This window comes from Aulonocara stuartgranti, assembly GCF_965226115.1.
Source record: "Aulonocara stuartgranti genome assembly, chromosome: 17".
Lineage (NCBI taxonomy): Eukaryota > Metazoa > Chordata > Actinopteri > Cichliformes > Cichlidae > Aulonocara > Aulonocara stuartgranti.
In genome coordinates, this window is record NC_138953.1 from 34730921 (window position 1) to 34758671 (window position 27751).

At 42.6% G+C, this 27751-nt stretch overlaps 2 protein-coding genes across 6 annotated transcripts in view; both read right to left on the reverse strand.

Moving 5' to 3' along the window:
- The window catches only part of strip2 (striatin interacting protein 2), a 31328-nt gene extending 10619 nt beyond the window's left edge, over nucleotides 1-20709 (reverse strand). The window contains exons 1-13 of one of the 3 annotated variants that reach the window (XM_082511405.1): nucleotides 20472-20709; nucleotides 15190-15259; nucleotides 10653-10727; nucleotides 8831-8965; nucleotides 8478-8598; nucleotides 7138-7206; nucleotides 6346-6452; nucleotides 6099-6226; nucleotides 4802-4990; nucleotides 4389-4439; nucleotides 1032-1264; nucleotides 325-390; nucleotides 173-236 (exon numbers count right to left, since the gene is read on the reverse strand). In XM_082511405.1, the coding sequence (XP_082367531.1) occupies nucleotides 173-236; nucleotides 325-390; nucleotides 1032-1264; nucleotides 4389-4439; nucleotides 4802-4990; nucleotides 6099-6226; nucleotides 6346-6452; nucleotides 7138-7206; nucleotides 8478-8598; nucleotides 8831-8965; nucleotides 10653-10727; nucleotides 15190-15259; nucleotides 20472-20492 (1329 nt within the window). In that variant the 5' untranslated portion in view covers nucleotides 20493-20709. Of the gene's footprint in view, nucleotides 1-172; nucleotides 237-324; nucleotides 391-1031; nucleotides 1265-4388; nucleotides 4440-4801; nucleotides 4991-6098; nucleotides 6227-6345; nucleotides 6453-7137; nucleotides 7207-8477; nucleotides 8599-8830; nucleotides 8966-10652; nucleotides 10728-15189; nucleotides 15260-20381 lie in introns of all 3 variants that reach the window. The other 2 variants (XM_082511403.1, XM_082511404.1) reach the window with 2 other exon arrangements.
- A 1598-nt stretch (nucleotides 20710-22307) lies between these two features.
- The window catches only part of ahcyl2b (adenosylhomocysteinase like 2b), a gene marked incomplete at its 3' end in the record, with an annotated part of 55104 nt that continues 49660 nt past the window's right edge, over nucleotides 22308-27751 (reverse strand). For 2 of the 3 annotated variants that reach the window (XM_082511960.1, XM_082511962.1), the window contains exons 16-17: nucleotides 27142-27262; nucleotides 22308-25532 (exon numbers count right to left, since the gene is read on the reverse strand). In XM_082511960.1, the coding sequence (XP_082368086.1) occupies nucleotides 25526-25532; nucleotides 27142-27262 (128 nt within the window). Of the gene's footprint in view, nucleotides 25533-27137; nucleotides 27263-27751 lie in introns of those variants that run through there. The other variant, XM_082511961.1, reaches the window with a different exon arrangement.

Below are 27751 nucleotides of genomic sequence, written 5' to 3' on the forward strand. Positions count from 1 at the left end.
TTTTTCAGTGGGAGGCCAATTTCAAGAGGATTCAACAGTGTGGGAGTATTGATTAACGGAGACTATATCCACAAGGAAGTGGATAAGGGCATCTAGAAATGTGAATTTGTGTAAGAATGACTTACTAAGTCAAAAACATAGAAAATAATCCCACAGTAATTCCCACACTCACCTGTTTAAGAGTCTTGACACTCTCATGGATGGGTCTGGGTAAGCCCACCAGGGTTTCTGTGTCACTGTAAAGTAACGAACAGCACTCGAATGAAGAAGTCGGCAAAAACTGAATGAATACAGATATTTAACAGTCTTAGATGAAGCACCTACTTCCCCAGAGTAAAACCGATGAACTTGTTCCTACTCGTCTCGAGGAAGTGCTCGATGTCTTTCTCCCTGAAGACACAGGAGCAGACTTAAGCGAGATTTAAGCCACAAATATGTGCGCACACACCCACATAAACGCACACAACACAAGGTCACAGCGTACTGCATCAGCTCCCTCTCAAATCTCATCGGGCACACGGTGTGCTGCTGCTGTTCTCTGTGAGAAGGGTTAAGAACCTCCTACTGATCAGAGTCTAATCACCATTGTGTGATGCAGCGCTCTGACCAAAGAAAAAACACACAGTAACGAGAGCGCCCAGTGACACGGCTCAGTTAAAGAAAAGGCTTTAACTGATGCACTGCTATAACGTGTTTGTCTTCTCTGAGATGTATTATTCAACAGCAGCCCCCTGCAGAGACACCCAGGCTTGTGTCTGAAATACACAGATGGAGAGCATATTGTTGGACGTTGGCGAGGAGAGAAATCTGGAGGAGGTTGTGTTTAAGATCTACTTTTAACTTCTCGAAACCAGGGTGGGAAACAGACACCACCTTCCCGTCATGTCCCAGCTGAAGTTTCCTGTACCCCAGTGGTCACCGTGGTAACAAACCAACCAATCCTTTGGAACCTTTGTAGAATAAAACGTCATATCATGAACAACTTTCTGACTTTTAGGAATACAGATTGCAACAACATTTTTTTTATTAACCTGACTTTAGGGGCCCAAGGAAGACCTTTGGGGAAGTTGACCCTCTCTGTCGGTGGTCTTAGAGGAGGTGGCGGTGGTGGCGGTTGGATGATGACGTCGCGGTCCAGAGGGTCTACCTCACCCTCAATACCACTGTCCGTGTCCTCAGGGTCCTCCTCTTCGTCCCGGGCGTCGTCGTTCTTAAAGGGGTCTCGCTCGTTGTACGTGTCCAAGCTGTCCTGCTTGACCAGGGGCTGGGAGACAGAGGGGAGAGGAGGGGAAGGAGGTCAGATATGCACCTACTGTGCAACCAAGGAGTTAGCAGCTCGTCCAAATTTTTAAGACATAATAAATTCCAGTTTTCACTGCAAAACCAAGAAGTGATTGAAAATCCACCATATAAACTTTACCTGTGAGTTTATCAGCTTTAAGCACCTTTTTCTCTGCAAATGTATATAAAATCATGCAAAAGGAATTAAGGTGCTTCTATCTAGACTGCAGGAAGCAGTGCACCAGATACCATTTTTACTCCATAAGACGATGTGTTTTAATTAAAGTGCCAAAAAATTCACACGCATACTAAAAACTACACACTTTCAGCTCAAGCGTTCCATATGTGGTTAGTAGTTGGACCGATAGTATATAATTTATAGCAATGCAGTCTCAGTGTGAGGACTCTTCAGGGACAGCTGAAGCAAACCTGCTGCAGGAGGAGTATTAAAGAAAGCTGCTGACGGAGGTATTTGTGAGGCACCACATACTGGTCACACTGAAAACACACAGCCTTCAAAAAGTGTGTAAGTGTACCTCAATGGGAAATACATCTTCTCCTCTGCTAAAGGATAGCAGAGGAGAAGATTGACTCCACTATTATGCATCATATCACCTTAGCACAGAGGCTAATTACGACCCAAGTGAAGCTGAAGTCAATACATGTTGAGATTTACATGTCACAGTTACAATAATGAGAATGACAAATGTGCACAGCTTCTTAACAGCAAAACAAACCGCAATATATCTGCACACACCCACACAGACCTGTGAAGTGGTCTAATTACACAGGAATGAATACACCTGTGTGGGTGGATGTGTATGTGTGTGACTTAAATATGAAGCTGTATACAGGAGGCTAGCTTTAGGGATCTCCACCTCTATTGCTCACTTAATATCAAATTTCATTATTTTGAGGCAGTGATAGCCTTCCTCTTAACCTTTAAATAGAAAGAGGCAGCTTCCCCTTGAAGCTAAACGAAAGTAATTGACATCATTCCATATTAAATGTAGTGTTATAGCATCTGCAAACACCTTTAAAGCGCACTAATTAACACACATTAGAAGCAGTAATAGCAGTCTTTTTGACGTTTGGAGGGAACTATGTTTGTTTTATCAAAATACTATCAAATACTGATACTATACTAATACGCAAAGCTAAGCTAACTGTTTCTTTGGGCTTTTTGGTCATTGATATTTAAGCTGTCAACCAGCACCCCTAAAGCAAATTATTGAGGTTTAGAGCTAAGGTATGTTTAATAATAATAAAAAGTCTATAAAAAACCTTATAGGAGGATATTTATTTGTTTTTTAACATTAGCTTAGAGTTGGGTTAGCTGTTTAATTGCACGTCATGCTACACCAGACCTGGAGGCATTCGGCCCTTTGCATTATTATTTACTTCTGAATCCTATTTTTCCTTTAACCTCACTGAGGCCGGTCAGGCACAGGCAGTTTGCCCCATTTTAGCCACCAAACACTCTTTGATAAAGTCCCCTGCTACATGAAGTCCAGTTGCCTTCACCTCAAGTGCGTGAGACTGAAATAAGCTGGATGGCTGGAAACCTACATAGACACATGTTTATTACGCTTTAAGTCTTTATGCTAAGCTAACAGATATTCCGCATAAAAAACTGAAGCAACAGATTTCTTGAAATGTTCTTTTAACTCTCTTAGGTTACTGTGTCCTGTCAAAAACCTGTGAAACAAATGTGATATATTGAAGAAAGACTTCCACAACACCACAAGCAGCATGTCTGATTAAACTTACCACACACCACACATCTGCACTGAAGAAACGGGTAAAAACGCAAGCGGCAGTCTCAAAAAGACAGTGTTCATATTGAACTCTTAAGTGCCAAACACACACACACACACACACACACACACACACACACAAAGCATCTTTGTTTTCTACTTCTACAATGAATGATTGTGGTAAGAGTGCAAGCATCAGGCATGAGTCAGCGTTCGGGGCATTAGTTGAGCTACTGGAGTTGATGTACAGTATTGGTGTATCAGTGGTAGCGCTAATGCTAAGTGAGCACTAATAGTGAGTGTATGGTGGGAGCGAGGGAGTGGGAAGAGGGAGAGGAGAAGGTGAGACTGTGTCGTGAGCCATTCTCTATGGAAAAGCCATTCTCTGCTATGTGGGAGGTAAAGCTAGTGGTTTTTTCTACCAGGGTTAGGGGGCAACTGCTTTTAATGCCATCCATTTACGAGAGAGGTCAACTGAAACCTACAATACAGCACCTGCAGAAGTAAAACTACAGTAGCGGTGATCTCAATTCACCTCCTCAATGAATGCATTTTAAAGACATTGACCCCTAGTCCACACTCTACGGTGCAAGGTGATTTTTGAGACCAAACCCAGTAGCAATGTGATGAAAACTACAAGGGAGATGCTCCTACTGTTGATGTCTGAAGTGAGCTTTCTTTATGGGACTGCTCCAGCGTCAGTGATTACAGCCAGCAAGTCAGCCCTGTCCCTCAAACCCTGCCGCCCCAGGAGGAAGAGGAGGAAGAAAGAGTAACGAAAAGAGGGGAAAATAGTGGAATATGAGCACAAATAAAAGAGGGGAGAAGACAAAATGGAAAAGCAAAGCAGGGGAAGGGAATGAGGGACACTTGGAGGATTAAAACAGAAGCATGCACAAATGATTAAAATAACAGGAGACTTAAAGGAAAGCAAAAGAAATACACACATGTGCATGAAGCTGGAAACAATTAAATGGAGTATTAGAAATTAGGCAGAATGTAAGGCTGCACCAAAACCATCTATAACATCAGAATTTTGCCAATCCATTATCTATTCAAACACTAAAGAGTTTGCCCAGTGGATAACTTCAAACTCCAATTTAAATCAGGTAAATTATCTGACAAGTGCAGTGCATCCGGTCGGGACTGGATGAGTTTTAAATGGCAACAGTTAGGACACGTAGAGGAGAAAAGTAAACGCAGGTAGAAGGAGAAAAAGGAAGCCAAAGTGGCAGAGAGAGGAGATTTTGCACGGGGCGGGTTGCAGGGATGTGGGAGAGGAGTGCAAAAAGTCTAGCTCAGTGCAGAAAGAAAATGCAGGAGAATAAGAGGGAACTTGTGGGTAAAGACCTGCTTCTTGGGAAAAGGACTGTCTCCTTCCAAGCTATCAACAAAGGCACTCTGTGGGGACACAAGGAAGGAAGAGGGGCAATTAAAGAGGAAGCCTGTCCAGTCAAACTTTGTAGTATTAAAAAAAATAGAGAGGCTGGGATTCTCAAAGCTGTCCGAGCACCAAGATCATCTGTGGTCACTGACTTACAGCAGGGAACTGATGATGTTGGAACTTTTGGAAAAAGGTGACCCAGCAAAGAGTTAGAGAGTGAGAGTCTACTAGGGTAGATAGATGAAACTGATCAACATTACATTAGTTTGTATTAATAACAGCATGCCAGCAATATACACTAAAGTGACACTGTCACCTAAACGTTGTCTAAATGGATTTAGCTTCAGTGTGAGATCCGTGTGTGCTTGAGGGCTAGTACCCTGCGGCTGCGGCGGCCTCTCTTCTGCTGCTGTTGCTGTTCGATGAGCTCCATGGCGGAGGCCGGGGGCGAGGCCGCTCTCATGGCCCTGACCACCTTGATGCTGTCCTCTGGCAGTGGGGGCAGGTTGAGACGCTCCCGGTGTCGCACCTTCATCTCCTGGAGCTCCTCAAAACCTCCCAAAGTAAACTGAAAGACAGAAAAGACCCAGGTAAACAATGATTCATTTGTTATAAAACATTAGCAACTAAGTTTAAGTAATGTCTATTAACAGCGGAATTAATTTTGTAAACAATAATGTGTATGTGTTAGTCCCCATAGGGAAATAACTCTTCTGCATTTAACCCATTCACCCAGTGGGCAGCCACCAGTACAGCGCCCAGGGAGCAGTGTGCAGGGACGGTACCTTGCTCAGGGTAGCCGTTCAGTGGATTCGAACCCCCGACCTTCCCATCATGGGGCAGTATTAGCCTGTTTGACTTCCCCCCCAATCAACCAATCACATGGCAGCAACTCAGTGTATTTAGTCATGTAGACGTGGTCATCACGACCTGCTGGAGTTCAAACTGAGCACCAGAATGGTGAGGAAAGACAATCCAAGTGGCTCAACCTGGCATGGTGTTAGTGTCAGATGGGCTGTGTATATTTCAGATTTTCCACATCATAGCCATCTGACAATGGTATTAAAAAAAAGGAAACTATCCAATGATTGGCAGTTCTCTGGGAGAAAATGCCTTGATGACGCCAGGGTCAGAATCTGGTGTAAACAACATAAAAGCATGAATCCATCCTGCCTTGTATCAACCGTTCTGGCTGCTGCTGGTGTAATACTGTGGACACTTTCTTGGCACACTTTGGGCCCCGCAGTGGCAATTTTGTATCATTTAAACGTCACAGCCTACAAGACAGTACTGTTTTTGACCTTGTCATGCCTTTATGGCCACAGTGTACCCATCCTCTGACTGCTGCTTCCAGCAGCATAAAACCAGATGTCAATGCAACAGAGTAGCAAATTTACAGCGACTGTGCGATGCCATCATGTCAATATGGACCAAAATCTCTGGGGAATATTTCCAGCACCTTGTTGAATCTATGCCACCAACTATTAACACAGCTAAGAAAGCAAAATAAGGCCCAACCAGGTACCAGCAAGGTCTAAATAATGAAGTGGGCGCTGAGTGTTTGTGAAACTTGTTTTATTAAAAAAAAAAAAAAAAAAGCAAAACAAAAATGCAGACATGGACAGAAATAGATTTATTTGCATTACATGCAACAACCATGACTGTAACACACTGACCAGTATTGTTTTCCACAGCAGCAGTAGTACTTTCTTCATGGGGAAGTGTGGCGCGTTCATGCTGCAGAACTTGGTCACCATGGTGAAAAGCAGTAGAGCAAAGGGCTCTCCGTTGTAAAGAGGAGAAGCTGGAGGGGGGGTCAAAGGCAATGTTTTTAAATGGAATAAAATGACATGCAGCATGAAAGCCAATGAAAAGATATACTCATGCAACTTCAAAATACTGAATAAACACACACGCACACACCGAGCTCATTCTTGAAGGTCTCTCTGGCTGCTATCCACTCAGGTCGGTCGTCTTCTGTTTGCACTCTAATGGTTTCCACCATCAAGTACATGATGCTCAGTAAGACTCTGCGAGAAAAAGAAACATCCAAAGAACTCATCATGGACACATTGAGGTTATGTGTGCATTTGTCTGTGTGTGGCATGCATTTAACTGCTGCCCTGACCAGATACAATGGCCCTAAATGGCCTATAAGTACAAGAATCATTGATATAACAGAGGAAATTATAAGCAAGTAGCGCTTGGTTTTGCAAATTGCTCGCGCATTTAGGAAAAAATAATCTCCGAGCTCTGGCTGGATAATGCAGCCATTCCCTCGTAATTATCTGATGCAATACAGGTGGTGTTTTGTACATTAAATGCTTTGTTCGCTCAACAAAGCTTCTCGCTCGGTTCAAAAGGACTATAATGGCTTTCGGTTCTGCGGCAGTAATTAAGGGCAAATCCACTCGTCTAGCTTGTAATTATTTGTAAGTGTTCATCTAGGGAACACACAGACGGTGCTACTGTATGTGTGTGAATCGTATGATTTCATGTGTTTGTGTGTAAGGCCTGTTGTGTTAAAAAAAATCAATTTCATTAGGCAGAAGTAGAGTGAAAATGAATGTGAGGACAACAGTCAGCGAATACAATTACCTTTTGCAGATTAGGCCAGATGGCATGAAGTTAAGCATTTTGGTTATTTTTAAACGGTATTTATTGGCCTCCTGATCTGAAGCAGACAGGAAGTTGAATCGGTTTTATGCTGCTTACCTGAGCTCTGTGCTGTCTGCAAGAGAGATGGCAGGCTTCCTCACCGCACTGCTGCACGCCTGGCTGTTGCTGCGGGAACAAACGCTACATGATTTTAGTGGATTATCTGAACGTGGCAAGCCAGTCTCTGAATACATCGCAGGTGAGACTACCTGTACCTGTATGATTAACACTTCATCATGTTTTTCCTGCTCGTCTTGCTGAAACCGCCCTGCTCTGCAGCTCTATGCAACTTGAAGATGCCTCGCAGCAGCTTATGTAACAACAAAGCAGCACTGAAGCCCAACTGAGGCTGACACCAGCAGCAACAAAGCTGGCTTGAAGGAGCCTTTGTCACGCCACGTTCCCAGTGAAGGGGTCTGTTGATCACAGGCGGCGCGCTACCTATAGTCTCTCCTCAGCAGCCTTTTATGTGTCTCTGCCTCTCTGAAGTAATGAAGAACAGAGGTGTAGTGCTATGTATCCAGTTACAATGCGCTCCCAGTATCATTACATTTGTATATGACCATGTAACTAAAGTGGCAAGTTTGCATACATTAGTCATCTTTAACTGACCACATCATCAAATGATGGACTGGATTTATGATTAGATCACAGCCATCTGTCTGTTCAGCTTCAGCTTCATCTCTGCCTGGCTGACCATCTTCATCAGCCTCTGCATATTCCTCACTTCTCTCTCTCTCTCTCTGTTTTCTCTCTGATCCCCAGGGAATGCTAGCCCCTCTCTCCCTTACTTATTCTGAGTTAGACTAAGACGTGAACTTGTATTTGTGTTTACAAGGCAATTACTTTTTCACACAAGACGAGGTTGGCATTTTCACTCAATTAATGATATCATCATTTACAAAACTGCATTTTGTATTTACTAGTTTATATTTGTCTAATGTTAAAAATTGATGATCTGAAACATGTAAGAGTAAGAAATATAACAAAAAAGAAACTTTTTCACTGCACTGCAGGGGCATGTCTACAAGGGGACATGGGATGGCAGCAGCATGCTTCTATGCCAGCCCATAAAAAGCTTGTTTGAATCTCCACTTTTCTTATAATAAATCTGCGATAGGACAGAGGTTTGTACCTCAGTTTTCTATAATTGTTCTATTCTTTTTGATAATTTTGTTTTAATTAAACAGTCTGCACTCATTCTAAGTCAACCCGCCGGGGGCGCCCCAGCGAAGGGGACCCGAACGGGCATTGCAGCTGAGGCGATCCACAAGAAGGGCGAGGAGGGCGATGGAGCATCTACTCCCCCAGGAGCGCTTCGCACCCCAGCCTGGAAACATCCCTGCAGCACTGCATAAAGAACAATGTTACATTTATAACCAGGGTGTCTTACTCACTCTATCTCCATGCTAAGCAGCTCCAGCAGTGCTGTGAAGATGCCCATGTCGTACAGCAGGAAAATGTTGTGCCTGGACCAGTGCAGGACATCCACCTCTGTGTCACACTCATCAAACACTCCTGGAGAAACAAGGCGAGAAGTGATGACTATTCGAAGCAAATGATGGCAGAATAGCAGTGACCGGTGTAAATAATGAAATCATTCTATTTCAGGTGCTGTGCATTCTGGCTCACTGTCACGACCTTGTTGAAGACTTAGCCATGGTTAATATTAACAGCAAGACATGTGCGTTTCCTCTAAAACCTAAATGTCTGCTGTGAAAAAGGCTTGTATTTTGTGCAGCCCACACACCCTGAGCCAGGTAGAGGATGGCCCTGGCCACCTTCAGCCTCTTGTCCCTGTCCGTCACCTCCAGCGCGTCCAGCAGCCTCATTACATACGCCCTCTGCTCCTCCACCGTCAGCTCGATCCACCGCCTGCCTCGAGCTGCAGAAAGGACACAGAAACAAAAGGTTCAAGGTTGCAGTCAGATAAATTTAATTTGTATTTTTTTTCTGTGCCTTAGAGAACTCCGAGTGTATCTGTGTCGACTTTTTCAAAGTTTTGATGCACTTTGCAGCATTTTTTTATGCGAGTGGAGGAATAAGTGGAGGAAAAAGTGAGGAAAAGAAACTTGAAAACAATCTGAATCTACAGGGAAGTTAATTTTTCAAAATAACAAGAATAAATAATTTTATAATAATGACACAGTCCTCGTACCTTGGTTTGCTACGGTCAAGGAATGATGCAGTTGCTACGTGCTGCACTAAAGCCGTTTCCTATAGTAACATGGATGTCGTAAACCCAGGATTCTCATTGGCTGTTGCACAAACGAGGTACTTATCATTTCCTGTTCTCGTTAGGAGTTTTCTTCATCACAGTGGATTACATATCAAACAATTAAGATGTGATTAAAGTGCAAATTTCCAGCTTTAATTTTACTGCACTGTGCCGTGCATGCAATTAATTAAGCTAACTGCAAAAGTAGCTGTTAGTTCTGCCATCTGGGAATCCATTATATTCAGATATTTTGGCAGACTTGTATGTTGTGGCTCACTGCATTAGCTTTGGAGATAGCTGAAAGCAATGAGGAGAAACCTGATGTATGCTTTAAAAAAAACACTATTTTTAAGACTAGCAAAAACTAAGTCTGAGTGCACCTCAAACAACTACAAAAACAGCAGCACTGCAGAAATGTCTCAGTCTCTAGCAGGGACTATGGCATTTTTTTCCTCCCATCTTCTACTCTTAGACTCTTCAGTTGATTAGACAGGCAGTGATAAGCATTAAGGAGTAAAGCATCCTCACTGATCTCTTTCAACTTAACACACTCTCACTTGTGCAAGGAAAACACACAAAAAACGTTCTAATTTCAGCACACATCACAAAAAACGTTTTTTTTAAACAGCAAAGACCATCAATTAGACGTGCCTTGATAATAACTGTAATTCATGAGAGTGACTGGGAGGGTAGCAGCATAAAACATTGATGAGCTCTCACATCTCTGTCCTCTGTTCCTCCATAAAACAGTGAAGCTCTCATCTAATTCTGCTATTCATCATCACACAGCATGGAGGGAAAGTGACAGACGGCGAGGACCACTCACTTCTGATTCAAACCGTCTACAAAGGGCGCCTCGAGACCGTCTCTGCAGGACTTGATGTAACGCCCTAAACCTAAAAATAATACCTCCCTCAATACAGAAAACCCGACTTTGTCACAATAAAATAAATCAAGAAGAAAGTTTTTCTTCTTGCTCAACAGGAAAAACGTAATTTAATGCAATTTTCCACACAAAAGCAGATAAAGCAACACCGTATTAAAGCTCGATCCTGTCAGGCTGATAATAACGCCGACGTACAGACTGGAAAAGCCACTTTGTTCTCGATAACCAAACGTTAATCACATGCTTTAAGGGTGGCCCCTTCAATCTGTAGGGATATCAATTCTTTGAACAGCTTAAAAGAGCAGAGCTTTGATGTGTCTGCTCACCCTCGCCTCGCCTCACCTCACCGGTCAGGTTGTAAACCACAGCAGCTCATTGAACACGTCGCTTTTACAGCCTTTAGTGTGCAAGTGCAATTTTGTAATTCTGGAACTTGAAGGGACACACACACACACACGCACACATTACCATGGCTTCTGAAGTCCTCCTCGAAGTAGTCTCTGTTGAGGGCAAACTCTGGCTCTTCTGTGTAACTGTAGAGCTCTGTGGACACAACAGGATACAATCAGGGATGAAATAAATACTATAACCCACTCAGTAATGGAAAACCAATTTCCAGTTAATTCTAGAGCTTGAGAAGCAATTTAAACCCGCTAATAATTCCCCAAAAGTAAGAGAATGAAAAGAATACATCAGAAGAAAGATGAGCCTCCTAGCAGAGGATTCGAAGTCCTACAGCGCCTTGTTCTCGAATCAAAAGATTTTGAGAAAACCTGACCTCTGACCTTGACTTTAAGGTTGAGCTCACCGAGATTCAAACTCGCCCGAGATCTTTAGTAGATATACCTATGGTATCAACTTGAAGCTCCTACGTCAACTTGCTCTTAAGTTATCACATTCACAAACTTGGGTGCGTCCATGCTGCCGGCCCGGTGAACTGACGACAGTACCCCGTCAGGCTTTTAAAGTTAAGGGCTAAAAATGAAATGCTCAAATCCAGCACTCCCCAAACTGCATTGTGCAGTGTTGAAGCTGTTCAATATTGTAATGCAATTGGGATGTTTTTGTAGCATCTGCTCCAAAAGGCTTGGATAAATCAAACCATGCTGTGGTATTTCAGTCAGCAGTTGTCCAGATGAATTATTCCGTAGTATCCCAAGAGTCCTAGATTTCCTTGATAGAAAAGAAATTCACATTTTACTGATTTTCAGAAGTTTTTTGAGTCTGCAGACTTGTATAAGCTCTAACGAAATAAATGTATTTACTGTTAACATTGGAGACAAAGAATTAATTGAAGACGTGTTTATCATAAGTCTGAATTCATTTCCGGCTTCATATAATGTACATATAAATAAACGTGATGATAAGATGTCCCTCCATTATAGACCAGTACAGTCACACCCAGAGACGTGCGTCTGACAGGTTTGTAAAGAGCTAGGGATGGATCTGAATGAGAGTCCAACAGACACTGCACTTTTACGTGGTAGGAATCTGTTAGTCCCAAGGTAGACCCACCACCAAACACCAAACATCAGTCAATCACAGGGCAGCAACTTAATGAATTACACACAGCCTGGATGACTGTGGATGTACAATCTGAGCATCAGAACGGGGAAGAAAGGTGATTTAAGTGACTTTGAATGTGGATGATGAGCTGGTCTGAGTATTTCAGAAACTGCTGATCTAATGGGATTTTCACACACAACCATCTCTAGGGTTTACAGAGATTGGCTTGAAAAAGAGAAAATATCCAGTGAGCGGCTGTTCTCTGGAAGAAAATGCATTGTTGATGCAAGAGGTCAGAGGAGGAATGTCAGACTGTTTTGAACTGATAGGAAAGCAACAGTGACTCAGATAATCAATCAATACAAAGTATGCAGAAGAGCATCTCTGAACACATGGAACCTTGAAGCAGATGAGCTACAGCAGGAGACCATACCAGGTGTCACTCCTTTCATCTAAGAAGACACTAAAATTACCATAGGCTCAACAATATTGGACAACAGAAGACTGAAAAAACACTCAAATTCTACTACGATATTTGGATGTAGAGTCAAAATTTGTCATGAACAATCTGATAGGATCCATCATGCCTTATGTCAATGGTTCAGGCTTGTGGTGATGGCGGTGTGGGCATTTAAATGTCACTCAATAGAAAAGAGCACAGTGAGGATGTGGTGGTGAAAGTGCAACATCTTGTTGAATTGATGCCACTAAGAATTAAGTCCATTCTGAAGGATAAAAGGGGTCCAACTCAGTACTGGCAAGGTGTAACTAATAAAGTAGCACATACTCTGTAACCACAGCTGTATGCATGTAAATAAGAATGCAGATCCACTAACAAGCATGCAAAAATTCTGATTTTTTCTTAAAATCACTCTGCATCTATCTCTCTAAACAACCTTCATTCCAAAGCCCTGCAAAACCAAGAGCTAAGCCTCACAACAACAGTGCTGTGCAAACACCGATTAAAATAACCCAAATAACAATGCAGTGCAAAGAAAACGTATTCCGCAATCTACTAAAAGCCAAAGAGATTATGAATTGGCAAAATATCCGTCCGCCCACGCTCGACGGGTGAGGTCAAGACACAGATAGACCTCCATCTACAGCGAAAAACAACAAATTTAACTCGGAAATCCCAGATTTTTACAGAGCTTAAGGGCCTTTCAATATTATAGCGACACTTATAATAAGACACCTACATCAAGACCAGCAGGAGAATGAAATAGGACGACTTTGCAGCCCACTACGCACAACACAAAAAGCACACATGCACATGACAAACTGTAAATGCTGCATATAATTAAGGAGATGAATTATTTTCTGCCATAAGTTATAATATAATAATGAAAATTCAGGTTTGTATGTATGCATCCCCTTCACATTCACATTATTGTAACCGTATGATGTTTATTATATGCTCTGATGCTTTGAGCAGCTGTCCTCCTTGGTTTGTTTCATGCGCAGTCTAAAGATCCGTCACACAGTCACGCGTCTCCTCCTGTTCTCGGAGCAGTCGTCATTCCCTTACCCCGAGGAGCTGTCGGCAGAAAGCCGCGGTGACTGTCTTGCCCGTTTGTGTGTGACTAACCTTTTTGGCAAATCAGCTGCCGTTTGCCATCTACCAGGTGGACCATCATTCTGACTTCAAATCGACACACTTATTCAACGTTTCTCTCAGCACACCAGCCGGATCGGAGAAAATAAATAATATGCTCTCTAAATAATCTTTTTGTACTCGGCCCTGAAAGGAACATTATTAACCAAGCTCCAAGTCAAGTACAGGCTGTTACCACCTTACACAGATGCTGCGGTTCTGAATGAATAATCAGTGTTAATGATTAGTGTTAGTCATTTTTTCTGTGCGTGGCAAAAAAAAAAAATAAATACCAGCACGCACCAAAAGATTTTTGTTCTGCGCCTTCATCGCTGTTCTCGTCGACTCTCTTTGTTTGCATGTGTAACATAAAACAGCTGAAAGGATCCTGAGGAATGTGGATGTTTGATTTATTTTTCAAATCAATGGCACATTCTCGTTCCTATGCTAAGTAGAAACAGGGGTGTCACCGTAGGAATTCTGTGGGCGAAGAGCTCTGTCATGCATAACAAGCAGACATAGATCTTTGATCTGCAGTCATGAGAAAGTTTTCACAGCAGTCTATACAGTCCACACTCACTGCTTCCATAAGAATTAGGAGAAAAAGAAGCAGCCAGGTCCTGCTATTCAACACTAGATTTGCAAAGTTGCATCTGAACAAACCGGTTACAGCTGACAGCTGCCCCTCCCTGATCCTGGTTCTGCTGTAAGTTTCTTCCTGTTAAAAGGGAGTTTTACCTTCCCACTGTCACCAAAGTACTTACTCAGAGGGGGTTGTCTCACGGCTGGGGTTTTCTCTGTATCATTGTAGGGTGTTTGCCTTACAACATAAAGTGTTTGAGGTGACATTTGACTGTAATAGACACAGCACCATGTTTGATGGAAAGCACACGCAGCATATTAGGGTAAACATCTGATACCAACTATAAAGCATGGTGGTGAAGGGGTGATGATTTGGGTTTGTTTTGCAGCCACAGGACCTGGGTACCTTGCAGACAGATCAACCGCAAAGTCCTCTGTATAGGTTGGTTTGGGCTTAAAAATTGGGGGATATTTTCTTGGCATATCTTGGATCTCTTAGTACCGACAAAGTATCTTTTAAATGTGAAAGCCTACTCCAATATTGTTTAGCCATGTTCTGATGTTCTGCGCCATGTCACAAAGCTCAGATCATCTCAAACTTGTATTCTAAACATAACTGTACTCAAATGGCCTTCACATTTGAGTCCATATCTGAGTCAAATGTGAGGCTATCTGTCTGACAGCTAAAGCTTGGCTAAAACTGAGAGATACAGCAGGATAATGTTCCAAAACAATCCAGCAAATCTACAAAGGGAAAGGCTGAAAAAGAAAAGAAAAGAATCAAAGAATGACTGCAGTGGCCCAGTCAAAACCTCAATTCGACTGAAATGCTGCAGTGGGACCCTAAGAGAGCTTTGTATAAATGAACGTCAGTGACTCTTAATCAACAGAAGCAACGGTGTAAAGAAGAGTGAGCCAAAATTCCTCCCCAATGGAGAATATTTATTATGCACAGACTAGATGCACAGCACTGCATCGAGCCCTGTGAAAATGTTCCTTTTTCACATGACTGTAAGTCTGCTCTGGCAGCTTTTCGACTGACAGGTGTCCCAACACAGATTGTCAATCGAGTCGCTGATCTGCACCTGCATCGTGTTTTCGCTTTTGGTGGCTGTTAAAGTAATTTTATTGGAATCGTTTGACGAGTAATATGGCCCGCTGTGTGGTACTGACCATCCAGATGGCTGTGCTCCATTTTTGATGGGTGAAACTTCGCACCTGTCATTCAAATACGGCCACAAAAGCGCAGCGGTGGTCAAAATGGTAATTCTGAGGCTTCGAATACAAAGTCCAAAGCCAACGGATTACGGTCTGTGATCTTACCAGAGAGCTCTGCAGTCAGTGTGTCCGTGTCTCCGTACTCAAACTCCAGGTTTGGAGACTCCATGGAGCTCTGCAAGAGCAAAACACACATTAGCACACATAATGTAGCTGAATTCAGTTAATCACAGTTTCCCCAAACGCCCACAGACATTGAAATAGATGCAAAAAACATACTGTGGGATATTTACATATCCCAACACCTACAATTACTATGTACTCGGTTTGCAGTCACATCCATACACACATCACCCACACACACACACACACACCATGGCTTTTTACTGGTGGCTGTTTTTTCAGGCAGTGCTGATTAGTCATTTACATCTTTCCTCTGAGATCCTCTTACGCAGAGCCACTCACTCATGGTTACAGGTGCTCTCTATGGACGCACACAGCTACTGCTTTAATCAGCCTAATTGAACAGTCAGAGAAGGCTTTCCCTAGCCAGCACCAGAACAAGAGGAAAGAGAAGGCACAGGAGTCAACATGCCCCCACCCCCATATCAAAGCAGATTATCCACTGTATCCAGGAAAAGGTCTCTCTAAGCTCTGACATTAGCCTCACCCTGTGATTTACAAATACCCACGAGACAGGCTGCACACATTTTCTATGTTTCACGCAATCGCAACACTCAGAATCTGTGAGCGTGTGAACAGTATGTCATCCACGCACCCGCGCACACACACAGTCATATTTAGAGCGTAACCTTAGGGCAAGACAACTGAAAAATGTAACTTTGTCCGAGATCTCGCCAAACTAACAACACTCCCAGCAGCCTCAGACTCTTTTGTCTAGCTAGCTTAATGACCAAGACAGACCTAATAAATTATGAATGCATTTTATGAAGCCTTTCTCAACATCTAAACAAGTAAAACCAAAGTTGGGAGGGTAAGCATGTAATCGCACGCACACAACAGAGGGAGATGGGCAGATAAGCTCGCAGAAAGGCCTGCAGTCACTGTCCTTTTGAAACAAATTCATTTGCAGGGAAACAGGATGCACAGTACACATAATGACACCTTACTAACTTGCACCAAGACACACTGCACAATAAGTAGCATGCAGCCATACAGAGAGGCTTTTAAAACCTTGTAAGGGTAGGAACAAAGTGGTGAAAGGGTTGTGCTTGATAATAACGTGAAGCGAAATTTCTCTACAGGGATTATAAAAGATTCATGTTATGCTAATGAGAATTAAGAAACGCTCCTGGCAGCACTTAGCTTCAGGCTAAGGGTGTGAGCCGTGTTTAACCCTGTGCAAACCGCCCTGGGGACCGGTCCAGGACTGTAAATAAGGATCTGCTCTCTGAGTCAGGCATCCTGGTTAAATAACTGTGTGCTGCCATGTCTCCTATAAATACCTGCTGCAACCAAGTCAGCAGGAAGTAGAATATGCAGGACATCAGATGGCAGTTTGTTTATGACCGAGAGCCTGAGCAACACAATTTGATGTCATTACTGCACTTGTAAACCAGGAAATGAAAACCACTTGGGAGTCAGAATGATTGAAGGAAAATGCTTATCGTGACCCTTAAAGCAGCAGAAGGGAGGCTCTGCAGTGTTTATCCTTGGCTGTCTGTTTTTGAAGGGGGCGGGTGAACCAAAGCTAGGGGGATGTTGGTGACAGTGGTAAGGGTTTTATTTTCTAGGGACAGTTATGAAAACGAGCCATATCGTCATTTTAGACGGATTAACACTTGCCGGGGAGGAATTACGGCACTCACGGTAATTTACAGAGTCATCTACACCTTGAGTATTAATGTCTTCACATTACCACACTCTGGTTAGTGTATGTGAGAAAGGGCTTTACACACAGACAAGCCCACATGATAAAACATACACAACAGAAAGCCCAGGAGAGCAGAGGACAGAAATTAGTGTCATCACAAGACCCTAACTAGAGCTCGGCCAAAAGTAAAGAATAGATGGGAGAAATGCCTTTAAACCATGTTTTGAGTGTTGCTGTTGCACATTTTTTCCACCAGGGGGCAACTTCCCTATTTCAAACATATGTTTGGAAGGTAAAGGAGTAATCTTTGACAATGAAATCATTGTTTTTTAAGGTCCAAGATAATTAAAGAATCCAAAGACTTATAAATAAATGCACATAACAAATATTAGAGAAGTATGTTTATGTTTTTTGTGTCTGAAAGCAGAAAAAAAACATTGGCCGAAATATCGAATTTTCGTCAATTATCGGCATGGTATTCGTCTTAAAACTCCCATGTCTATTAGGCTCTAAATCTAACTTATAGCTTTAAGGTAAGTAATGCTGGTACCAGTACCAATAACAACATTTCTGATAGTGTGACATTCCTACTTTGGACTTGTTCTTATTTTTGGTCTTCTCTTTAACTTCATGCATTACAAACACATGTTTCAGAACAAACAATTTTGTCAGGCAACTTTTATCAAGTGAACTTCATCTGATTAGTAGCTACTATAATATTACAGCTATTACAAAACCATCCTTTATTAACATTATTCATCATTAATAATTAAACAATGCATAAAATTCCAAGGATTACTAGTTTTCTTAGTCGATTAGTTTTATGCAGAAGACTATACAAAAATTCAAGAACAACCCAAACTGTTTAGCTTACACTGAAAATTGTGTGACCATGCAAGAGCCCACTCCTGAAAGTAAAAGTGATTGAGGCGACTTGTTTTCAAGGCCTTTAACACTTTCACTTAGGCTTAATTAGCCTTGATAAATTACTTAAATAGATTATATTACTGAGTCTCTTAGTCCCTCAGTCCTCCATTGGCATCCCTGAAACTGAAGTTAACTCCTCTGCCCAAACTGAAATGACACGTCTCTTTATGTTTCTCTTTAATTCTCATGCCTCTCCTCTCTCTTCTTCGTCTGCTGCTACTCTTCCATTTCTCCTTACAATTACCCAGTCTCTCTCTTCCACTCCTTCATTTTCCCCCCATTCACTCTCGTTTACCATTCCTCTTCTCTTTGCCACCAGCTGATAACCAAAATTGCCCCGGCTCCAAACTGAACTGGCACGGCTCCTGTGTTTGCACGCTCTACACCGCATCAGCGTGCAAACACCGGGCGCAGTGTCAAGGCTGAACGCCCCCTCTCCTACCAACATATGCCAACATGGACAACCGATGACCACTCCAGCCAGCAAGAAAGACAAACAGTCACGTACACGACTGAGTAAGGTTTGAGATTCCTGGTTCAACTGTAGAGGCCAGGGAACCTCATTCATTCACCCCCAACCCCCTATCCATTGACCGTATGATGAATATGCTCTAGTTCCCCCAAAAAACATTCAGCGTCCTCTTTCAAAGCACTCTGAATGGTTTCGGCTTCAACGCACTCTGAGTAACATCTCTTATGTATCTGGACCGAGTAACCCCACCAATGAAGCCCATCATCTAGTAATTTTTTCATGAGGAGGATGAATTATAGCTGCCGAGCACTGAGGGAGCCTTAACAACAAGCCTCGCCAGTCAAGTTTAGAAATAGCGGAGGAGATTACAGCTTACAGGTCCATATTACAGAAGGTGACTCCCATAAGCGTCTACGGTGGCTCTAAACACTCTTTAAACCACAGAAAATATGCTTATACACCGGACCTATGGGACCGCCTCAGTCTTTTTTATCAAAAAAAGGATACTGCAATGATGTTAAAAAAAAAAAAAAATTATTGGCTGATTCCAATGTACACCCAGCAGTTCAAACACAAACTCACTGGATTTGCAGGTACAAATTCTTAGACAGTAAAAAGGCTCTAATATCAACATATTACTCAATATTCTATTTACATACACTTGCTAGCTACTTCATTAAGTATACCTGTTCAACAGCTTGTTTATGCAAATAACTAATCATCCAGTTATGTGGCAACAAGTCAATACATTTAGGCATGTAGATGCAGTCAAGTCGGCCTGCGGAAATTCAAACTGAGCATCAGAATGGGGGAAGAAAGGTGATAATCTACTGGGATTTCTCCGATGGCAAGACTGCTTCAAGCTGAAAGGAAGGCAACGGTAGCTCAAATGATCACTTGTTACAACCAATATGTGCAGGAGAGCATCTTTGCTGCTGAAGCAGCAGAAGAGCACAATGGGTCCCACTCCTTCCGGTTAAGAAGAGGAAACTGAGGGTACAATTTGCACAAGCTCACTAAAATCAGGCAGAAGATTGGAAAAAAACAAACATTGCCTGGTTGGATGAGTCTCGATTTGCAACAGGATCGATATTTGGTGCAAATGACATGAAAGCATTGATCCACCCTGACGTGTAGCAATAATTCAGAAGGCAATTATGGTCTAATAGTCTAGGGAGATAATTTCTTGATTCACTTTGAGTTAAAATACAATCTCATTTATATAAAACGCATTACAAATTTAAACTTTCTAACTCACAACGTTTACGCTGACTACATATTTTCATCATTTGTGCCTCTCTGTTTTTATCAGTTTACAATAGACGATAACAGCCTCCAGAGCTAGCTAGAAGGCAGAGGAGGGCACCTGCTGGTGATATGTATGGGACTGGAAACAACTGTACATTTAGTGGGACTGTAGCATCCAAATTAGGTCTCTGACGCGCCCCAAACAATTCTAAATTTATAACAGGCCAGCATCGGCTTATTATTGTGCCACCAGTATATCACTCATACTGTAGTTCAAACCTCAAAGATTTTAAATTTGCATATGTTTTATTGTCTGGCAGCCACTTTTATTTCAGTTTCCAAGAAAGCGTACTAAACCAAATCCCTCCTTTCACAAAGATACCAAATAAAACCAATAAATGCTCATCTGAGGAGCAGGCGGACTGCCAAAAACCGATCCGATTCTCTGATTGATTAAATGGAGGATGCACTCCAGATGCCATAAGGACACCACGAGGACATAAATATGATATGCAGTTACGTTCGGTGGTCCTGGGAGCAGCAGTCACATTTCACCACCTGCAGTCCCCCACGCTGAGCACCGCTGTAGGATTACCGCTGGGTTATTTATAGGAGCCGCTGCCAAAATAACACCTCGCCGTCTGCCCGCATGCATGCTCTGGAGCAAAGACGACTCGCTGCATGGAAAGGACATTCAGCTGATCTGAAAGCTTCCCAGCAACAACACACACATACACACACGTACGCGCACACAGCCGTCCAGTGCGCTCCTGTACCAGGAGCTGTGGGAGCCCGCTGTGCTGTACTTGAATTTACCTCTGACTCCTTCTGCTGATCCTTGAACACATCTTTCCCTTTCGGCCTCTGTCTGTCGCCGTTATCGTTAAGGTTATTAATGATAGGTACCTCCATGTCCTCCGTCTGCATCTTTCACGGTCGGCTCGGCTCACTTCCTCCTCCGCGGATAGTGCATACCGATCCGGTGGACAGCTCAAGACTGCACCGCGTCAGGAGGGGGGGACCGACTCCGGAGAGCCAAGTTGAGGATCTCCTCCTCCTCCTTCTGCTGCTGTTGCGACTCCCCCCCTCCCGATATGTTTGATTCGCTGTCCCTGCTCGAACCGAGAGGGCGGAGTTAAATAGAGTCGCATCAGCTGACACATGGAACCAAAACGATGTCAGTGTACTAAAGTGGAGGTTGAATGGCTCAAAGTATTAGAAGCACCTACATCTTATAAAAATAACTGCTGCATCCCCTTTGCTGAGCTGCCACACAGTCTGCCGTCAGCCGTGATGTCACTGTCGCAGATCACTTCACGTGTGTGCATCTTCATTTGTCATTTCACCTCCTGTCACTTTCCCCTGTGAATTATTGATGTGTGGCTGTGAGGGGATTGTCCTGCAGACTGAAACACACACAGCCCCCTGACTGTGGAAAAACCACTTAAGATGACATGATTGGAGTGAACAGTTCAGAGCAGGCTTGTGCCACATGGCCTAGGGCAGTGGGGGAGGTGAGAGAGTTCAAGGTTAAATAGTAATTTACTGGTGGTTAAATCCATCGCAGGCCAAGATCAGCAGACACAACACAGGAGCTACAAAAACACAGTGATGTGAGGAACTCTAGAACTCTAGTCTAAATGTAACTCAAGTACTCACTTTCAGAATTTTATGTGATTTCAGTTGATGGACGATTTTTTTTTAGGAAGGCAAATTGGATTTATCAAAAACATTAACTGTTTAGTTTCATGGTAGCAGACAAACTGCAAAGTACCTACAGACAGTTTTTGCAAGGACGAGGTTTCCTATTTTCTGTTATAAATTCCAGGCCACAGCTCAGGTTTGGTCTAAAAACTATTCCAATGGTATCATCAGGGTTAATTTCTCTTAAAGGTGGGTCAAGGCAGCTTCAAAAGGCCTGACTACAGACTGTATGTAAAAGATGGCAGCAGACAACAGTGGTGGATCTATTCACATGACAGATGTAACATTAAGTTGTTTGCTGTAGGGTTACGTGAATAAGGCTCCAGTGAACAAACCTAGAGACCAGTTGGCAACTACTGATGTCTATTCTCTGGTTGGGAAATAGTTGGTTAAATAAATGTTAATAATGAGTCCTCATTGTGTATTACACTGGCATGAATGCAGTGTAGTAAGAAGCAGTGAGTTTCAGAGCCACCCCTGTGAAATTAATGGTGGCAGTCTGGTGACCTTGATAAAACCCGTCTGGCTCCACTGCTGTGCCCACTTCAGGCCACCCTCTCCCTCCACCTTAAACACTGCAATTTGTCACAGTGACACTTCATATAAGAAACTAAGCTTACACATTACTGTTGTAGCACCCAAACCAAACCTCATTTTAAATGCTTCAAAAGAAACAAGCTGAAATAGAATGTAACTGGATTATAGTGTAACACACATACAATACGATTCTATTTAAAGTAATCTGCTCACATAAACTTGACTAATGTTTCTAGAATAAATAGAGGCTCAGAGCCAGCTCGGCTCAGCTGATGTCAGAGATGTCCCCGTCTGACTGCTGCTGGCTCAGATGAGCTCACTGTGGCTGTGACAGACCTCAGCAGCTGCATGCATCTTCTTCTTCCACGGCACATAAATACAACTAGAAACCAATCCACGATGACACAACACAGGCTGCGACATAAAAAAAACCCTCTGTATGTGAACACACTGGGTGACTGTGTATTAAATGTAGTAGAAATAAAGCAGCACACAAAGGAATAACTTTTTTTCCCCATTTTTTTATTCATTCAGATTACAGAATTTTGTCATTATTGCTCATCATCTAACATTATCACTTGCAATATTTAAACATAGGGTTTATTTTTTCTTTATTAGACAACTTAAAACATGTTGAATTTTTGTCAGTTTGAACAGTATGAGGATTTACAACAATAAATACAGGTGTCAATTCTTCTTTTACCTTCCTATACTTTTAAAGGTTGTCATATCTGCATATAGTATGTATATACATCTATGATGCTGGTGTCTTCCCCCGCCTACCCGGTCAGCAGAGCGCTGACGGAAAAACAAAACGGTTTCTCCACCCCTAACACACAGGCTAGGATCCTGAGGCAGCTGGTAACAAAGCAACTATGGCCTACAAAACAGAAAGGATGCTTACAAATACAGAGAGACATTTAGATGTGCACCGTCGTCGTCGTCATCACGCTCGTTCACACACGCGCGCACAAAAGGAAGAAAAAAGACTTAAGACAAAAGGTTTAAGTACTACAGACAAGCAGTCAACAACATGAAGAGACGGATGAAAGGGACTCAGTATAGGAGTTTGACTAAAGGGTTCCCATATTGTTCTTATTTTTGCCTAAAACAAAAAAGGAACAGTTTTATTTATTTATTTGACCAAAATTTCAACAGATGCGTGAAACCTTGTCAAATAGGTAGTACAAGCCCTCTCAGGAACCCTTCAAAATAAATCCTGAACTACTTGATTAAACTGACCTGCAAAAGCATACTTATTCAACTGGTAAACAAAGTTTTTTTGTGCCACTCCCACCTTTTCAAAAAATAAAACTTTTACTGTTACCTTTCATATCTAGTACGATACAGTAAACTTTCAGACTTGGGTAATGAGCCACTCTGTGTGCGTTTGATCCTAGTGTGTGAAAGCAGAGCTGGCGGCGTCTCGCAGCACGCCAGAAGAGATTGTGATCGGTTCAGGTGCAGAGCCGGTGTGGCAGCGGGGTACACTTCAGGTGAAATCACTGTCAGGGCTTTTCTAATTTCAAATGTCAGCTCAGCTGGGGACGAGCTGCAGTGGATGGCGACTGTGCAGCTCATTACAGCCATAAGAAAGACAGACAAAGACAAAGAAAGAAAGCGCCTTCCGGGTGGGAGAAAAGGCGGAAATGGACCTGAAAGGCTAGTGCACGTCAGAGATGTCGTGTGCGTGCCGTCTTTCATTTGTAAGCTCAACTCATCTGTGAGTACCAAAGAGTTGTGTCATCTGATTATGGCAAATACAGTAATTCTTAACAGCACCATGTGTTTTACTGAGGACCTGACAGAAGAAATCTGCTTAATGGGACAGCTCACCTCACAGTCACTTATTAAATAGATTTTCCTGGCATTTAGTGTTATTTTATCCACAATGTACACTGCACAGATAGAGATGTATGCTGTAGAGGCGTCTGCCTTCTCTTAAATATAATGGACGTAAGTGGGGTTTTGCTTAAAGCGGTAACTCAAAAATACTGTTGGCCTTCTAGTAGATGCAACTATGGTATCAAGTTAAAAATCATACATCGTTTCATTCTCGAGTTATCACATTCACAAACCTGGGTGTCTACGCCGCCTGCCCAGCAGGGTGTGGGTAAAAATCTCATCTTGTTATTGGAGGTTTCATGTAGGAACTATTTTCTTTCTTCTGTCTACATCAGCCAAACAAACAGCTCAGGGGACGGGGGACACCCATTAGTGTTCACACCCTGTCACAAAAATAAGCGTTATGAGTGAGAGGGTTGTTGTAATTCAGCAGGAAGGAAACAGTTCCTACATGAAGCTGCTCACAATATTTGGGTGGAGTTTTGTTCCTTTATCTTGAATAGCCGGAGCATAATTTTGCGAAAGTGATACTGCTACCTAGTTTCAGATCGATTTTTTTTAATGCTCCAAGAACTAGAAGAGAAGGTAATGCTTTTTAGTTCCATGACGTTCAAGAGAAGGCAGATCCAAACAAAGCTACAACCTACATTTGAAAGAAAACAAACAAACTAACTAACTACATTTGATTTTTGAGGTGAGCTGCTCCTTTACGTACCAGGGTGGCTGCTGTTTGGTATTTCTGTAAATATTTTCTCACAGTATTTAAAACGAGAGTTCGAGTATATTTATTACACGCATCATTAGAACATTATACTGCAATGATATTAGAGGAGAGGAAATAAACGAAAGATAGAAAAATCTTTTCTTTATAAACATCTAAATACACAGTATACCCTCGTGATGATCCAAAAGCCTGCCATGCTTTTACTACAGTATTCTTGTTTAAGTGAAGGACCAAATAAAAATACTTTTCATTACTTCAACACTGGCGTCGCTACAGCGGGTGAGAAAGAAGAGCAGCGAATGAGATGGTTTCACTGTGGGTTTGAGTGACAGGTGTTTGGGTGAGGGGCTGGCGGGGGTCACCCTCCAGTCACGTTTTAAAAAACAAAGGAAGAAAGAAAAACTACAGGGTGACCCGTAGTGACATAAGAGCGTACTAAAAAAAAAACAACTTAAAAACAGACAATTCGCAATCAAATAAAACGATATGATTGGACCCTGAGACCCCCGCCTAAACCCTCAGTCTAGCCCCACCCGTCCCACCCCAATAATACACAAAAAAAGAGAAGAAAAAAAAATCACAAGTAGAAAAGAAAAGACGACAAAAATAAGGGACAGGAAAAATTGTCCGACACAAGATAAATCTTCAAAGGTGGTCTTCATTCACACAGTTTTTTTGTTTTTTTAAATCAAGATTTTTTTTTAATATAGTATATATCTTTAGCTTCAGTAATTTCATATTTAACAGATAAACGATAAAAGATCTGGCAACGTGGAAGGGAGGATGGAGGTTTACATACGACTCGACATACAAATGAGCGTCTGAAGAGGACCGGGTGGAAATGATGAAATGACGAGTGAGCGGGAGACGGGGTTTGGGAGCTAGCTCGAGGTGAATGGCAGGAGCAGCTCCGAGGTGTAGTTAATGTTATTATTGTTATTATTACTGTTATCAGGCGGGGGATAAATAAAACGACTGCCATAAGCAGGGAAAGCCACGCCCCTCCCCACCCCCACCCTGCAGGCTCGTTCAGAGCTCCGCCCCCTTCTCCCTTACATATAAAGCAGGTGTATTGGCTGTTGTGTCCTCCCTCCTGTCCTCCGCTACCAGTCTGTATGATTCACGGAGTTCTTCTTCCCACAACACTTGGCTAATACCTTAAAAACAAAGAACATACATGTTAGCAGCTGTCGGAGCAACTGAACTGACTGTGGCGGAAACAAGCAGGTTAAACTGATGTACAGGTGTCAAAGGAAGAAATCAAAATCATTTTGGATAAACCAAATGCAAATTTAAATGATAATATATACCCAAATATATCTAAAAACCAAACTTTGTTGTTAATCTGATGCTTTTCATTACAGTTCTGCACAGACGAGGAGAGTCGAGTGAAGCAGCTCCTTCAGGCTGACAGACAGGCATTGCTGTAACCATGGCCTCACCTAATGGTTTAACAAATGTCCATCCACAGCAGCCTGAGACTGCATCCATGCACCAAAACTACATTTATCGAACCCCTTGATCTGGATTATTATCCTCAAAACTTTAAAATGACGTTTCCATATTTTTTGTCTTCTTTTAATTTGATATACATTTGTGAAGATGTGACGGGATGTGAGTGTTGAAATTTGCACATTTGCCTAACAAACAAAAGCTCTCCGGTTTGATCTTGGGAGGAAATGCAAAATGCCACTTTATCCTTCAACGGTAAAGATTCCTTCTAGATAATCCTGGATTCAATTACGGATCCAGATCAACTTTAAATTTTCCTCTTTCAGTTTAGCCATGCCCTACTTGTTAGGGTTTGGGGGGATCGACTGAAATTGTGATAGCGTCCACAGCAATGCTGGTATTAGCAGTGGCTAATACTACCAGGATAGGAGTGATGCTTTTGTTTGTCTCCTATAAGCCCAATGCACTCCATACAAACACACTTGGCTCCGCCCCCTCCTCCCTACTCTGCTGTATTTAGTAGGCGGTAAATGAAAACACTGCAAGCAGTGATGCGTGTTGAAGGGAAATTCTCTACTTTGGCAACACCACCAACTTATTTGAATACATGAAAGATCACAAAACAGAAACAGCTTCTTCCTGGAATGAGCAGCAAAAGAAACAATGAGGAGGAAGAAATGCCTTCAGACAGATCCAGTGAACAAAATGTTTCAGTCATGATGATGATTCATCTCTTATTAATGTCACACAGCTATCCTCAACATAAGATCCCATTATAAGTCAAAAATACCAGTATCTTTACTTTGTATCAGGAATACTGGCTCTGCATTTTCGTCGCATTGGGCGGATACCGTATCACACATCACTACTGCACAGCATCAGTCCAGCGACGCTGCTCTTTACTTGCAAATTTGTGTTTACGTTGAAATGGACCATGACCTGAACAGTAAGCGCGACACAGAAGTTTAGGTTCTGAGTCTATATGGAGCTGGTAGACAAAACACCTGCATGTATTAATCTCCCAAGATAACCAACCTCTTGCTCAAAACAAAGCATGGCTATAGTGGTGCGATACCTGGTGGCTGCTGTAGCTCATTAACATTCAGACCTAAAGTCGCTTGGTGAAAAGGCTGATTAGAAAGCTAAACCCACCAGTATTCAACAGGGTCTTTGAAAGGATTTAGCTTTAATAAGAGGGTGTGGTACACTATGTCAATTTAATAACAAGTACATACACACGGGATCATTATTTGAATTACGGGATTATATGTCAGCCACTCAAAACAGTGCAAGTGCGCTGAGGTGTTTGCTTACCTATAGTAATTTGGCTTAAAGGGCCCGTTCTTGTTTAAGCCCAGGTACTTGGCCTGCTCGTCGCTCAGCTCTGTAAGATGCGCATCAAATGTTGGGAGATGCAGGCTGGCCACATACTCATCTGAAGGGCAAGAGCGAGAGAACGTGCTTACATTCACCAGGCGTCCATGTTTGATTAATCATTTAAATGAGAACAGGAAGTAGCAGGATTTCCCAGCTGTTTTCTTCTGCAGTGATAACCGTCTTCCTTTTTCCCTTTCTCTGACCGCATTCTTCTCTTCCTTATCCGAACCCGGCCCTCTCCCACCTCTGTGTCAGTGTGTGTTGTGATAACAGTGGCAGTTGCTTACAGACCGACCTACATTCTTCTCCTTGTTTTTCTCTTTACGATATGTGCGCTCTGCTCTCAGCCTCTGAGAGACGGCTCAGAGATGTGACAAGCGGCAGACATGCACACATGTGTCTACAGATACACAGGATTCACTCTGCTGTGAGTGATTTGCTATCCGGGGAGACGACTCTGGACTGAACAGATGAGTCTGTCTGCAGAGATAAATGTAGTCTGTCTGCAGGGCTTCTAACATGCTGTAATCACATCCTGTACATCCAC